This window comes from Sciurus carolinensis, chromosome X (genome assembly GCF_902686445.1).
Source record: "Sciurus carolinensis chromosome X, mSciCar1.2, whole genome shotgun sequence".
Classification (NCBI taxonomy): Eukaryota; Metazoa; Chordata; class Mammalia; order Rodentia; family Sciuridae; genus Sciurus; species Sciurus carolinensis.
In genome coordinates, this window is record NC_062232.1 from 3,517,420 (window position 1) to 3,533,206 (window position 15,787).

General features: G+C 63.3%; 1 protein-coding gene across 2 annotated transcripts in view; it reads right to left on the bottom strand.

The window, feature by feature from the left end:
* The window catches only part of Pudp (pseudouridine 5'-phosphatase), a 70,217-nt gene that overhangs the window by 41,639 nt on the left and 12,791 nt on the right, over nt 1–15,787 (bottom strand). For both annotated transcript variants that reach the window (XM_047536364.1, XM_047536363.1), the window contains exon 2: nt 4,449–4,667. In XM_047536364.1, the coding sequence (XP_047392320.1) occupies nt 4,449–4,667 (219 nt within the window). The remainder of the gene's footprint in view (nt 1–4,448; nt 4,668–15,787) is intronic.

Sequence of the window (15,787 nt, forward strand, 5' to 3'; positions counted from 1 at the left end):
TCCCTGGGCCTACCACGTGCTCCTGCCCCAATTCACTTGCTGAAAACGCTCCCTGGTCACCGTGGGGCTCAGAAGCAGGGGAGGCAGGAGTGGCATTGCACCACCCTCCCTACAAGTCACCCTCCTTCCTAACCAGCTCCCAGCAACGTCCACAGCCTAACTCCTCCCACAGGAGGCTGCCAGAAAAAGGGTAAATCAAGTCAGAAAGGGGAAGAATGGGACCATGAAGCAGGGGCACTCTGCAACACTGGTGACCTCGGAGGAGGTCGGTCCTGCTGCAATGAAAACTGTCACCACCACAGACACAGGAGGCGCCCTGTGTCAGCAGAGGGGTTTGCTCAGGTCAAGGAGATGGGCGGATGCAGAGAGGATGGATACTGAGACCAAGGCACATGCTCAGGACAGAAGAGAGACCCTGGGAAGCTCTGTCTGTTGATCCTGGGGCTTGGGCACCACCCGTGGGTCCCTACAATGCTGTCCCAGCCCTGCACCTCCAGGCCACCATCAACCTCCTCTGGTCTCCAACCCTGCACCTCCAAGTCACCATCTCGATCCTCTGTGTCCCCAGCCCTAATCTCCAGGCCACCATCTCCTCCTTGGTGTCCCCAGCTCTGCACCTCCAGGCCACCATCTCCTCCTCTGTGTCCCCACCCTGCACCTTCAGGACACCATCTCCTCCTCTGTATCCCCACCCTGCATCTCCAGGTCACCATCTCCTCCTCTGTGTCCCAGCTCTACACCTCCAGGACACCATCTCCTCCTCTGTGTCCCCACCCTGCACCTCCAGGACACCATCTCCTCCTCTGTGTCCCCACCCTGCACCTCCAGGACACCATCTCCTCCTCTGTGTCCCCACCCTGCACCTCCAGGCCACCATCTCCTCCTCTGTGTCCCAGCTCTGCACCTCCAGGACACCATCTCCTCCTCTGTGTCCCCAGCTCTACACCTCCAGGTCACCATCTCCTCCTCTGTGTCCCAGCTCTACACCTCCAGGCCACCATCTCCTCCTCTGTGTCCCAGCTCTGCACCTCCAGGACACCATCTCCTCCTCTGTGTCCCCACCCTGCACCTCCAGGACACCATCTCCTCCTCTGTGTCCCAGCTCTGCACCTCCAGGACACCATCTCGATCCTCTGTGTCCCCAGCCCTGCACCTCCAGGTCACCATCTCCTCCTCTGTGTCCCCAGCTCTACACCTCCAGGTCACCATCTCCTCCTCTGTGTCCCCACCGTACACCTCCAGGACACCATCTCCTCCTCTGTGTCCCCACCCTGCACCTCCAGGACACCATCTCCTCCTCTGTGTCCCCAGCTCTACACCTCCAGGACACCATCTCCTCCTCTGTGTCCCCAGCTCTGCACCTCCAGGCCACCATCTCCTCCTCTGTGTCCCCAGCTCTGCACCTCCAGGCCACCATCTCCTCCTCTGTGTCCCCAGCTCTGCACCTCCAGGTCACCATCTCCCTCTCTACCCTCTCCCTTCTCTTTCTTCCCCTCAGCTTAGGGGTGACTGTCCATTACTCCTTCCCCCCACCTCCTCTCTGGTGTCATAGTGGCGTCCCCTGACCCGACCCCTGTCACAGCCTGATCCAGTCTCCCCTACGCGAGGCCACCTTGCAGCTTGTCTACACCCAGTCTTGTGCACGTGGTTTTCAGGGTCCTGCCAATACCGAGCCTCCGTGCTGTGGACAGGACCTGGGGCTTCCAGAGACCGCCCTGGCCCTGGGCGCTGAGTGCCTACTCTCTGGGGGCAGAAGCACACAGGCGCGGAATCTCATGCCGAGGGATGATAGTGAAGCTTGACGAGGACGGAGAAGGAGCTCCGGCCAGCCTCTCTCAGGGAGAGAAGGTGCGGAGAGAAGTCGCCCTCCAGGTAGCTCCAGGCCCGTGCTACACGACTTTGCAGATCCGGCGACTGGGTGGCTGTTCACCTCCCGGGTTTCCTCTGCGCGTTGCCCTCTTCATGTGCTGCCCGGCTCCTGGAAGGCCAACCGAGGGCGGAACCCGGGGAGCAGGCCACAGCCTCCTCCTAACAGATTCACTGCTGCCAGCCACGCGTCCAGACTAGCGAGCCAGCACGTTCAGGACCCAGCGGATCGGATCCCAGCACCTGTGAGCACACGGCACTGCAACTCGGGAAGGACAGGGGTCCACAGGACCGGGTGAAGGTGGGGGAGAAAGGGACGGACCTGCCACTTGCTATGGCCGCTTCATTCACGGCAGAGAGACTCCAATGACCGAACGTACCCGATGAGCACACCCTGAGCCGTTCACGGGCAAGGAAGCCGGGAAGGCTGGACTCGGAAGGGAAAGAGGAGGAACGGAGGTGAAGCCACAGAAGGAAGGAGGAGAGGAGGACGCTGTTGGAGTAACGCCAACGAAGGCCCCGAGGAAAGGGGCCGTGGAGACGCTCACACCAAGCACGCCGGAGTCGCCAGGAAAGAAACCGAGCCAGCCCCAGAGAGCAGGAGGCTCACCGGAGGCGTCTCAGCCAGCTTCCTGTGGGCAGGCTGGGAGCAGGCCTGCAGGGCAGGATCCCAACAAGTGGCAGCAGGAAACCAGGGCCCTGTCCCTCCCTGCCCAGCAAACATCGAGGCCAAAGTTCAGGTTCAAGGGTGGATCTGAGGGAACAGGCGGCTCACTCCTGGGCAGCAAGCCGAGTTCAAGCCGCTGACAGAGGGTAGCAGCCCACGGCCACCTCCTCGGGGGCAGAGAGGCAACTGCACTTCCCTCCTGACAGACAGACAGCAGCGGAGCAACAGACGCAGCTGACCATGGTCAGGAGGGAGCCGGAGCCGCCCGCCCAGGCCTGCGCCAACCAGAGGCCGTAACACGGCCACAAGTCCCCGCTACAGCCATTAGGAAGGGGAAGAAAGAACCGGAATCCCAAGTGGGAAAGAAGCCAAGTGATCTGCTGGCAGATCAGAGAGACCCGGCTGTGGAGCAGATGCTTAGGGTGGGACGCTGGGTGCGCCAAGCCGCTGAGGAAACAGACCCCTCCAGACAGGTTGCAGGACATAAAACCCAGCAGAAGGCAGCCGCATTTCACAGGCTGACCATGAACAGTTCCAGAGGGAACTGACGGAAGCAGGGCCCTTCAGGATTGCTTCAGGGAGAAAACCAGGCTCGGGAACAGACCCGCTGGAACTGCAGGCCCGCACACCGAAATCGCAGGCGGCGGGAAGAAATCACAACCAACGCCAACAGACGCACGAGTCCTAACACGGCTAACTGCTCAGAGCAGGGAACGCCGTCCAGGAATCCAAAGCAACCCTAAAGCAACACCTATCGGAATCCCAAAGGAAAGGCCTTCACAGGTAGAGAAACCCACCCGGAAATCCATCTGGGATTTTCAGGGACCAGAACAGCCACAGCGACCTGGGAACCGGAAGGCAGAGTGGAGGCTCACACTTGCTGCTCTCACCAGACCCCCGAACCCGCAGGGATCCCGACAGCGAGGTTGTGGAGTCTCGGAGCCCAGACACCCAGACACGGGGACGGACACTGTGACAAGGGCAGGACCCCCCGCCGAGGGCCAGGGAAGAGGGGCAGCACTTGGCAGGGACAGCAGCACGTTCCCACGACAGAAAAGGAGGTCGGACCTTCAAGAGGCCACGTGGGAAATTCAGCCAGAGCGGAGGCAAGTCGGAACGTACGGCCTGAAGCGACCAGACCCCTAGGCCACGGCGAGGAAGCATCAAGACATGGGTAGAAGCCGCGGTTCCTTCAGACAAGACCCGACGGGACAGGACGCAGAGGCAAACGCTGACAGACGGGTCTACACCAAAGGAATGAGCTTCCGCCCGCTTAAGGACACACCGGGAGAGTGGAAAGGGGCCCACGTCCCCTGCCCAGGAGAACCGCACGCAGGCCAAGAAGTGGCCCCGCTGGGCGGGAGGCGGGTGGCTGGGAGGGCAGCCCCTCCCAGACCTGGCGGGCCCTGGGTGGCGTCCCCAGCGCCCCTGCACGACACTGAAACACAAAAAGGCCTACCCGACACGCAAACGAACAGGTGAAAACGAACCGGCTGTGACTTTGTGGAGACCAAGCCTCTTGGGGAGACTCAGCTGCTTATCCCTCGTTAAAAGCCTGAAGAGCCCCTGAAATATGAATCCTAGGCCTGATGTTGCCAAGAACAAGGCAAAGCCACCCCTGCAGGCCACTGAAGGGGGGCCGTGGGGGACTCAGGAGAGGGGACGCGGGCAGCGCGGGCTGGGGCTCCGCGGCGCAGAGTTTGCCCGGCCGAGCCAGGCCCGGGGCTTGATCCCAGCTCTGGGAAAAGAAGGGCAGATCGCCATAGAGACAGCCCGCCGCCTGCCGGATGCCGGGGGGTGGGGGGGACGAGGGCACCACCCACCCCAGGTCCAGCCGCCTTAAGACACAGCGCAGACCGAGCCCGGCGGACCCGCGCTGGTTCCGGCGCGGCCCTGCAGGCGGAGGGCGGCGCACCTGGCATGAGCGCGGCGGTGGGGAAGAGCTCCTGCAGCCTGGCCTGGCTCTCCTCCACCAGCTCCTCCTTGGACAGCGGGAGCTGCAGGACGTCGATGATGACCTGAGCCGCCTCCAGGGCCGTCTTCCCCATGACCCGCGACTTGACATCCCAGCTGTAGGCCTTGGCGTAGCGGCCGCAGATCTCCTGGAACACCTCCGAATACAGCCGTTCCGTATCTGCAGAGGGAGAGACGGGCAGTCAGCGCGCAGGTCACTGGAAGGGCGGAGGGTCACTGCCATCGCAGGGTCAGGACGCGGTCCACCCCACAGTCCTACACACGGGGAAGGCCCGCCTCCGGGCTTGGGGGCGCCGCCTCCGCCCGCGGCATTACCTGGCGTTCCCAGCATGCTGAGCGCCGTCGGGCTTGAGGTCGGACTTGTCCCACTGGCCCTGGACGGACCCCGTCACCGGGTGCCTGGCCGTGCCTGCGGCTGTGGCCCTTTTGGGTGAGAACGCTCACGTGTGTGTGTGTGTGCGTGTCACAGGCTGGTGACAAGCTGGCCGGGCGCTGGCTCCCAGCTCTGAGGAGGGGTTCCAGGTGAACCACATGGTCCCCAGGTGCAGGCGGGGCAGGTCCACGTGGATAGGGAGCACATGGAAAGACGACGCAGGGTCCCCCACGACCACCCAAATGCCGGTGAACGGTGTTGCGTGTGAACTGCCAGCACCTGAGACTTCAGCAGGTCTGCCCCCAGGCCACCTCTCCTCCCCAGAGGCCATGCCCAGGGCCGCTGCACGGTGCCCTGTGGCCGTCTCCCTGAGTCCCGGTGACCAGGCTGCTGGCCGCCGCACGTTGTCCTTTGCCTCTACCTCACAAGGGGGCCGGGGGACCCTGTGAGGACCCAGGGCTCCAGCCACCCAGCCGCCCAGCCCCTCTGCAGAACCCAGGGCAGCGAAGGCAGAGAGGCTGTCCTGCCAGCCCGAGGCTCCTGCAGGCCCAGGCCTCTGCGGTCGAGGACTCCTGGAGCTGCAGGGCGCTCTGCTGGACACTGCTGCTGGGAGCCCCCGGCCCGGCCTCTGGCATCTGCGGAGGCCGCCCTGCAGGCCTCCCTGGGGCCGCAGAGCTCACCGCACCCTGCAGGGAACGCTCCGTCCCTCCTGAGGACGGGCGGAGGCAGCCCTGGCTTCTGCCTGGACTGGCAGAGTCCAGCGGTGGGAACGGGTCCTCCCTGGGCTTCCTGGTGGGCTGCCAGCCTGCCCCCCACCTCCTGCTCCGGTGTGCGGAGCCCCCCGGAAGCCTTCTTCCCCGTGGCGGCCCTGGGCCCTCGGGCCCTGAATGGACGCCTGGGCCTCAGCGCTGAGCAGCAACTGGAAGACCTCCGGTTGCTCTCTCTGCTCTGGGCGGCAAAGGCACCCCAACCCCACGCGCAGCGGCCGCTTGATCCTGCAGTGGGGTCTCCCCGGCTCCTCTGCTGCGGGCTGTTCTATCCGGGGCTGTGAAGGCTCTAACCACCCTCAGCGCCTCCGCCCCTGGAGTGCTGAGGCCTGTCCTCGGTGGGCCCAGAGACAATGGGACTCTGAGCCGAGGCTTCCCGGGGCTTTGTGCAGGAAACCGCCCTTCAGGTAACAACGCGAGGAACTGGAGGTTTTCTGGACGGCGGCTTCACCCCTCTGCAGAACTGACGGACAGAGAGGCGGCGCGTCCGCTGTGCTCCTCGGGGGCAGCGGAGGGAAGAGGCTTGTGGGAAGGCAGGTCGCGCACTCCTGAGCGCCTTCCATTTCCTTGGAACTTCCCGTGCCTGCGTGGAGGAAGCAGGGCTCTGGGCAAGGTGGCGGCCGGCAACCAGGTGGCCTTCCTTTGCCTTCCTCTCCAGCAGGGGGACAGCAGGGAGGGAGGGAAGCAGAAGCTTCCAGGCCAGCACGGGGCGGGGAGGGGGAGCGAGAGGAGACCAAATTCCAAAGACCGAAAAAGAGCTGCGTCCTTTGAAGAGGGTTTTGACAGTGTTTATTTAAAGCGTAAAATGTCACGGAGCTTTTAATTTAAAACACACCGCGCTGGCGGATTACAAATCTGTAGGGGACTGCGCAGACAGCCACTTTTCTTCACAATTTAGATGAAATCACCCTAAATCCTCCGTGGAACGAGGAAGGATCTAAACAAGTAATTAAATTCCTCCGATCAAAGTGCTGCTGCTGCTGCTGCTGCACCAGCCGATGACAGAGCCTGGGAATTAAAGGCGCAGCGCTTCCGGAAGGGCCACGGCGCTAAAGTAAACGCGGGCGGCCGGGCTATGGCCCGCGTTCTGCCCAGCCCAGGACGCGGCCTCCACAGCCTGCTGCCATTTCTCCCAGGAAGCTCGACTCTGCTTCCAACGTGCTGCCACTGGGTACAACCAGCTGCCTTGGGTGACTTAGAAGGGCACTTGGGTGGACCGCGGCCAGCAGGGCTCCATGCAGCCCAGGTGGGCGGCAGGCGGGTCCAGGCAGGCAGGCAGGGCCGGGAAGGATCGGGAAGGCGCCCAGGCCAGAGAGGCTGCTGCGTGGAGCCCAGCAGCAGGCAGCCTCCCGGGTGGGAGGCCAGGCCGCCCTGCTTCCGGGGAGGACAGGCCTGCAGAAGGAGCCGGGCCGAGGAAGGCCGTGCCCAGAGCCCCTCAGTACCTGGGGCAGCAGGACGATTCCGCAGGCTCTTCTGTGCCCGCGCCCCCGTCACCGGTGGTCCACCCGCCCATGGGCTGACAGCAGGGCATGCGGTCCGCCCCGCGCAGGCGCAGGGGACGCGGGTTGCCGCCATCGTCCCTGCGCACTCCAGCGTGAGAGCCGTGTCACGGCACTGACCCCCGCTGGGTGGGATGCACCCGAACACGGAGGGGACTGCGGTGCAGGGGGAGGAGGGTGGGCTCCGCTGGGCGGGAAGGGGCTCCGCCGAAGCACCTGGTCACCGCGGTCTCTCCAGGGGTCCGCGGATGCCGAGGCGACTCACGGAAGCCACCAGAGCGTGACCCCGAGCCGTTCCCTGGGGCGTGCGACCCGCGCCTCCTGAGCCCCGTCCCTCCGAGGGTGCTCCCTGGTCACACCGGGGGACGCACGCGCCTCTGCAGAAGCTGTCTCTGCAGATCGGCGTCCATGAGCCCTGTCCACTCGCATGGCCGGCCGGCTGGCCAGGTACAGTGGCCGCAGGACTGTGCCGCTCCCCACCGCCGGCCCACGTTGCTCATTCACGCTGCGCACGCAAGCGCACGCGCACGCGCACACACACGCACACAGAGAAACGGTACAAGTGGAATGTTCCGCCTGGATTCCAGTTCAGCCCGAGGTTCAGGAGACCAAGGGCCGAGGTCCGTCTGGGACAAACGCCTTCAGGTGGAAGCAGCCTGCACGGCAAAGGCGGAGAGGGAACGGGTCCCGGGAAGCCTGGGGAGAAGCAGGCGCCCAGCTCGGAACGCCAGGAAGGCGGGCGCCTGGAAGGCGAGCCCTCCGATCACACCCGCGTGGACGGGGCGCCAGCCTGGGGCTCGACCAGGGCGGACCCGGCTACGGAGGCCACGAGGGTCGATCGGAGCAGAAAGGAAAAGACGGCTCACGTTTCCTCGGACCCGAGGGACCAAGGGATGCCTGCGAGGGGTGAGACTCTCCGCAGAGTGACGGGGAGAAGGCCGGTGGCTCTCAGAGGCTGTCCTCGGTCAGTCTCCGGCCCACCGACCTGGCCACCCGGGCCGCCTGCCGCTGCTGCGCTCCGCATCACGGAGAGGGGCCTGGTCCTCGGCCACCGTCTGGCCTCTGCGGGAGCCGGCAGGTACAGGGAGCACGGCCCTGGGTCCGCGAGTCCTTCGCGCGCAGGACATGGGGTCTGGCTGACCTCTGCCCAGCGAGAGACGTGCCTGGCACATTGCCCCCTGCGGCCGCGGCCGCCCCTGCTGACTGTGCAACAGGAACCAGACAGCGGCTTCCAGCTTCCGCCAAGTCCACTCCCGGTGCCTGCAGCCTGCCAGGCCAAGGGTCACTGGGGTGGTGTCCAGGGACGCACCTGCTCTGTGCTGCCCGGGTGAGCCCACAGAACCACGGCGTGCTCCCAGGAGGAGGGCCGAGGCCACATCCAGGGCCGGGGAGCAGGGACACAGCTGCCCCTGGGGAGCCTCGGAGGCACACAGGCCCGGGACCTGGACCCACCCACGACTTCTGCCTCCCGCGCTGAGGTAAGAGACCTGCGTGGCCCAGGGCACCATGGCGGCAGAGGAGTGTCACAGCTGTTGACGAGCGGCCCACACGGCCCGGCAGACTCTGCACTCTGAGAGAAAGTGAAGCTCTCCCCAGAGGACGGACTCACGCCAGCCCGGTAACGGCCATCACGCAATCCGTGACCCAAACAGGGAAGGCCTGTGTGGGCCTGGGCTCAGGGGTCCTGGGCCCTGACCACCTGGGCCTGTTGCTGTGCACCTGAGGGGCACACGGTGGCCTGTTCACCCCTGCCTGGGTCCAGAGAGAGTCCCAGGGAGACTCGGGGCTCACCATCCCCAGAGGACAACCCTCTGGTGACCCAAAGCCTCCAGGAGGCCCTGCCTCTTGAAGGTTCTCCTAGCTCCTGGCAGGACCAAGCTGGGGACCAAGATTCCCTGCAGCATGGGACCACTGGGGTACAGTGAGGTACTCTCCAGATCCAAGGACAGTCAAATCATGGGTTCAGTACAGGATTCACAGCAGCAGGTTTACGTGGAGTAGAAAACTGGAAACCATACAAATTCAAACCGTGGCCCATTCCCAATGGGATACTATGCAGCCATGAAAAAGGATGGCAGCATTCTGTGCACACTACCCGGACGAGCTCCCAACACACACGTCATGGAATCAGAGGGCACACTGTTGTAACCAAGTCCCTGAGGCGGATGCTTTATGAAGACCAGAGGTCCTTTAAGCTTCCATGTCTGCAGGTCCAAGAGCGTGGGGCCCACAGCTCAGTTCAGTGAGGGCCCCTGGGGGTCACGCCACCATGGTGGGGTGTGCTGAAGAGGGACTGGGGGCCGGGCTTGCGTAGGACAACCCAGTCTCCTGCCCCGCAGAGAGGTGACAACACTGGTGTTACAGGACAGGCTCCCTGACCTACTGCCCTGGACTGGGGACTGGGCTCCCTACCTCACGGCTCAGCCCTGGACATGGTCACACTCCCACTGCGAGAACCAGGGGCGCCATCCCCGGGGTCCCGCCCCTGTCCCTGTCCTTCCCAAGGCCCAGGTGAGCAGCCAGGAACCCTTAGGGTGCCTGCGGCCCCGCCCACACCCGCTGGGCTAACAGCCGGCTCGGCTCTCTTTGCTGGCCGGCTAATTATGGGGCAGGTGGGCCGGAAGGGGAGGCCAAGCCAGGTGCCCGGCTCCCAGGGTGCAGACGGGCCCACACGGAGCACGGGAGGCAGGCAGCGCGGAGGGAAGACGCCCCCAGGTAGGCGGCCCGGCTGGGAGGGTCCGGGGGCTCAAGGCTCCCGCGTGCTGCGCAGCAACGCAGCCATCAGCCCCAGGAGACGGGCGGGCGCACCGCTCGCTCAGGACCTGGGCGTCCGCCTGGCTCTGGGCTCCTCTCAGTATGTGGCAGGGGACGGAAGGCCTTTGACGCCGCTCCTTCAGGGCCACAGAGCCCGAGGCCCCTGCTGGCCTCTCCCTCCTCCTCTGTCCTCAAGGACTTCGCGGTAGATTCTCAGAGCGCCTTCCGCCTTCCCCAGGAAGGGCAGGCTTGGCTGGCCCTGCGCCCTCCCTGTGAATCCGGCTCCGTCAGAAAGGGTCCCCTGCTGCAGCCGCCCTGCAGGGTGGCCCCGTCTGAGCCGCGGGCGAGGGCAGGCGTTCAGCTCGCGGGAGCGGGCGCTCTTCCCCGGTTCCGCTCCAGGGATTTCTGGGCAAAGACCTTCGTCCCAGGCCAGCCTCACTGGGGACCCTGACCTGACGGGCCCGAGTTTGACTCTGTCCCCCTCCAGCCCTGCTTCCAAAGCCAGCCAAAGCAACGTGCTGACCTGAAGGTGCAGTTTGGCTGGGATCCTCGCGGGCTGGGGCGCAGCGGAGCGCTGGACCTGCCCAGGGCAGCAGGGCCCCGGGTCCACCACCAGGACCCAAGCCAGACCGCAAACAGAAACTGACGGCTGGTTTTTTTCTTTTCCTGAATTTTACTTTACCGTTTTGGAAAATATCATCTAACCAGGTGTGAAAACACTTAAAATGGTAACGCCTTTCACACATGAGTTCTTGAAGGGATCGTCCTCCAATGAGCAAATCAGAAACACCTCTGGTGATTTTTCCCGACTGTGCCAATTCCTTTAAAATGAGATCAAGAACAGTGGTGCTCTTACACACACACACACACACACACACACATACACACACACACACACGGGCACATGGATACACGCTCCACCTATTTGTTCATGATTAGGGATCCATGTGATTATTTGTCTGTGAATCTTTTTTCTTTCTTTTTTGTGCGACTGGGGTGGAACGCAGGCACGCCCGACCACTGAGCCACATCCCCAGCCCTTTTTATTTTGAGACAGGGTCTAAGTTGCTGGGGCTGGTCTTGAACTGCGATCCCCCTGATCCAGCCCCGAGTCCCTGGGATTGAGTGTGTGCCTCTGCGCCCAGTCATAAATCTTGTTATTCTTCCTATCTGCTTTAAAAGAAAACTGCAAGAATTAAAGGTTGTAAATCTCTGTTGATGGGCACACAACGTGGAAAGGGGTAATTTGTCTGTCACCAGCACAAAGGAGACCTGAGGATGAAGCTACGTAGGAGAGACGGGTCCGCGTCCTATTTAAAATCAGCTGGCGTTAACACAAACTAGGTGGCTGTCAATCAGGACGGTCACTGTCATCTGCACTAGGGAGGTGACTAAACACTCTCGGGTGCACCCGGGAAATTCTCCAGGAGAGGCAAATGCCAGGCTGTAACAGGAGTCTCCCAACGTAAGAGAACAGAAATCCGCAGAGTACCTCCCAGTCACCAATGAAACAAAACCGGAAATCAGGGACAGAAGAATATCTGGGAGTTGGTGCAGATTACCTCACACACTTCTGAACACCCCAGGTCTGAGAAATCACAGGAGAAATCAGAAGATGCTCCGAGGAACTGGGACATACCAAAACTGATGGGATGAGGGAAGGCCCGGGCGGAGAGCAGGTGGTGGCCACGGGTGCCCGCATTAAAACACACCGGCCAGAGGGATGCGGGGGGGGGGGAGCCGTGAGCCCAGAATCCCGGTGGCCTCTGAGAGCAGAGGGAGGCCAGGACTCTCCCCAGAGCCTCCAGCCTCCAGAACCTGCCTCCTCATGTCCCCACTCATGGTCACTTGTTAGCACAGTGACAGAAATCAAGCACATTAAGAGACCGTAGTGTTTCCCCCTAACTGGGCTTCTGCACAATGACTCTCAAACACGTCAGTCACAATCCGAGAGCAGTGTTTTCTCAATGCTTCCTGTACAACCTGAGGACCGTGGAGCTACTGACCCCTGAGGACCGTGGAGCTACTGACGGGCGTGGCGACGTCCCGGCCGGGGCCTGTGATCTGAGGACAGTGCGTGCCAGCCTCCGTGATGGCGGTGCACCGTCGCGCCCGCAGCATCTCACTCGTGATGTCTGCACATGCGGGTCTCGCTTCTTCCCAAGGGGTCACCTCAGGACGCGTCTCTCAGCTGAGCTGCGTGACCTGGACTCTTGCGTGTTGGGAGATGAGCGCAGGATCCCAGGCTCCGTGGGGCATCCCTCTGCCCAAATGCTGGGCTTCAGAGCCAGACTCCCAGCAGGCCCTGGGCTGACCCTCAGGGCGCATGGGCTTTAGGGTGACCGCATCCTGCCATCCTTCCTAAGGGCCCCCGTCAGGGCCGCCTGCTACCCCTTCTGCATCTGTCTTACTGTCGGCCACCGAGGCTTCCTCTGCTGTGCACCTGGGGACGGTCACCAGGAACCTGGGCATCGCGGGGCGACGATGGCAGATGACATGCAGAGATCCTGCAGGCCGGGCCACTCCTTACAGGACCGAGGAGACGACCCGCTGGTGCGTGGGCTGCTGGCCATCAGGGCGTTTTGCTCGCTTAGGTACCGTGTCCGTGGGAACAGAGGGACGTGGAGGCGCGTGTCGAGGTGACAGCTGAGACTGGAGGCACTCTGTGAACCCTGGGCCAGGGCGGGAACCCCGCAGCCCTCGACGTCCTGCAAGCCTGCGAGGCTGGCCCAGGCGCACTGTCCTTCACAGAATCGAGAACTCTGGAGTCCCGAGTGGACGCGCCGACTGGAGTGTGGACAGATCAGTGGGTAGGTAGATAGGTAGGCAGACAACAGAGAGACAGACACAAAGCTATGAAGCCATAAGACCTGCTGTCCCCCAGTCCTGCAAGCTGAAGTCTACGGTCCAGGCGTGGGCAGGGCTGGCTCCTCCGAGGCCTCTCTCCTGGGCTTGCAGACGCCGTCTTCTCCCTGTGTCCTCATGGGGTCGTCCCTCTGTGTGCATCTGTGTCCTCACCTCCTCTTCTACAAGAACCCCATCCTGTGGGGTCAGGGCCACCCTGGGGACCTCACTGCACCTCAGTCACCTCTGCAAAGACCCGTCTCCACACACAGGCATGTCCCAAGGTCCTGGGGTCAGGGCCACCCTGGGGATCTCACTGCCCCTCAGTCACCTCTGCAAAGACCCTTCCCACATACAGAGAATTCTGAAGGACTATGAATTTGGGTGGTGCTGCTGGGATGCAGCGGGCCCTTTAAGAGATGGGCTGGTGTCTCCTCCTCCTGAGCCTCCTGTGCACCCGGCCAGGGCCCAGCGATTCTGCTCCAGCACACACTCCGCCTGATGCAGGACGTGCTACCACGGCCCAGGCAACGGTCCACCTTCACAACTCAGGCAGGATGACCTCCCCCTTTTGAGGAGCCCCTGGGATTGACCCCAGGGCTGCTGCAGCCCTGAGCCACGTCCCCGGCCCGTTTCACTTTGGTTTTATTTTATTCCGAGGCAGGGTCTCCACCTTGCCGTGGCGGGCAGCACACTGGCCTGGCGCTGGTCCTACAGGCGTGGGCGGCTGCGCCTGGTGACGCGTCTCTTCCTAGGCTGAAGATCGTGGGCATTTATCCTGGTGACGGAGAGCAGGGTGACGGGACTCGACGAGGCAAGGAAACACGTCGGCTCTGCAAACGTGGCCCACCAAGTGCAAAGGTCGTGCGAAGGTCGGGTCCAGGGAGGGTGCAGCAGCTCTCCGCAGCCCTGGTTGAGGGCTCTGCACGGCGACCCGTCAAAGGCACTTAATTCACAAGGAGAAGAGCAGAGGCAAGGGTCTCGGGAAGAGCCAAGTCTCCTAGTCCCCAGGGTGGGCAGACCCCACAGAGGTCCCAGGGGTTACCACCCGCCCAGACACTGCTCTTGGTCTGCACTCTGGTGTGCACGGCGTGGACCAGGGTCAGGCAGCCGTGGGGCAGCACGGAGCCCGTCAAGCACTCACACCTGTGTGCGTGGGTGTGCACACCTCTGCACAGGAGTGCACTCCTGAGCACAGATCCCCGTCCCGGCACCCGGAGGCGGGTCACCAACAGCCCTTGATGAAGCAGGGTGGCATCTGCACGCAGCTGCCTCTGAGCCCTGACGGGGGAATTACAGGCCAAACCCAGACCTCTGGGGCAGAGGGACAGAGGGCCCTAGCCGGGGGCTCTTCCGCCAGCCACGGCTGCGGACGTAATTAGAGAGCGGACGTGGGAAAGAGGTGCCACAGTGTAATTAGTGACGCCCCAGCACTTCATTAGCCAGGTTTAATGGCGCTCAGAGATCACAGGCCGTTCAGGTCCACGGTCCCCCTTCCTGTGTTACAGCCTCGCATGGCCTGCCCGTCTGGGGAAGGGTGTGGAGGGAGGAGGCCCCCACGCACCGCCCGGCCCAGGCCCGCCTGTGTGCGGCAGGAGCCTTCCGAACGCACTGCACCCCAGCCCTGCAGGGACCCGGGTGGTCCAGGACCCAGGGTCCACGTACGGGAGCTCTGCTCCTGGTCCCAGCAGACAGAAGCAAAGCTCTGGGCCCTCAGACTAGTGCCACCTCACTGCGCATTCCCCAAAGAACTGCATGCAGGGACTAAGCTGCAGGCAGAGACATGATCTGCATGCAGAGACTGTGACCTGCATGCAGAGACCGTGACCTGCATGCAGAGACCGTGACCTGCAGGCTGAGACCGTGACCTGCAGGCTGAGACCATGACCTGCATGCAGAGACCGTGACCTGCAGGCAGAGACCACGATCTGTAGGCAGAGACCGTGACCTGCATGTAGAGACCGCGACCTGCATACAGAGACCGTGACCTGCATACAGAGACCGAGACCTGCATGCAGAGACCGTGACCTGCATGCAGAGACCGTGACCTGCATGCAGAGACCGAGACCTGCATGCAGAGACCGAGACCTGCAGGCAGAGACCGAGACCTGCAGGCAGAGACCGCGACCTGCAGGCAGAGACCGCGACCTGCAGGCAGAGACCGCGACCTGCAGGCAGAGACCGCGACCTGCAGGCAGAGACCGCGACCTGCAGGCAGAGACCGCGACCTGCAGGCAGAGACCGAGACCTGCAGGCAGAGACCGAGACCTGCATGCAGAGACCGAGACCTGCAGGCAGAGACCGAGACCTGCAGGCAGAGACCGAGACCTGCAGGCAGAGACCGTGACCTGCAGGCAGAGACCGTGACCTGCAGGCAGAGACCGTGACCTGCAGGCAGAGACCGTGACCTGCAGGCAGAGACCGAGACCTGCAGGCAGAGACCGTGACCTGCAGGCAGAGACCGAGACCTGCAGGCAGAGACCGTGACCTGCAGGCAGAGACCGTGACCTGCAGGCAGAGACCGTGACCTGCATGCAGAGACTGTGACCTGCATGCAGAGACTGCGACCCGCAGCCGCCGCCCCTCCGGGCAGCACCGCTGACCCACAGCCATTTCATCACGGAGCTGCCTGGGCGTTTCCTCCGGAGTAGGGTCTGTTCCTCCTTCAGGGACCTGGGCTTCCACAGTACCCGTGTGTGGCTGAGCAGGGTGACTGGGACTCAGGGAAAGAGGGCACTCCTGACTTGTGTCACCACGGGAAACCGCGTCCTCAGGGGAGGTGCCACAGCCACAGGCCTGAGCAGCGAGGCTGGCGAGCACAGCCACACTGGGCACAGAACCAGCACAGCACCGTCCAGCACGGTGCGCCCAGGGTGGCCGTCTCCAGGGCACTCCAGGGGTGGCGTGGGGGGCCGCCTCCTCACCCGCTCTGGAAAAGGAGCTGCGGCATCTAGAAACATGGCCGGCCAGCCCACTGCCACGAAGTAAGCTCCTCGGGGCTGCAGCCTGCCCTCTGCCCAGGGACAGGTGCCACCACAGAGGG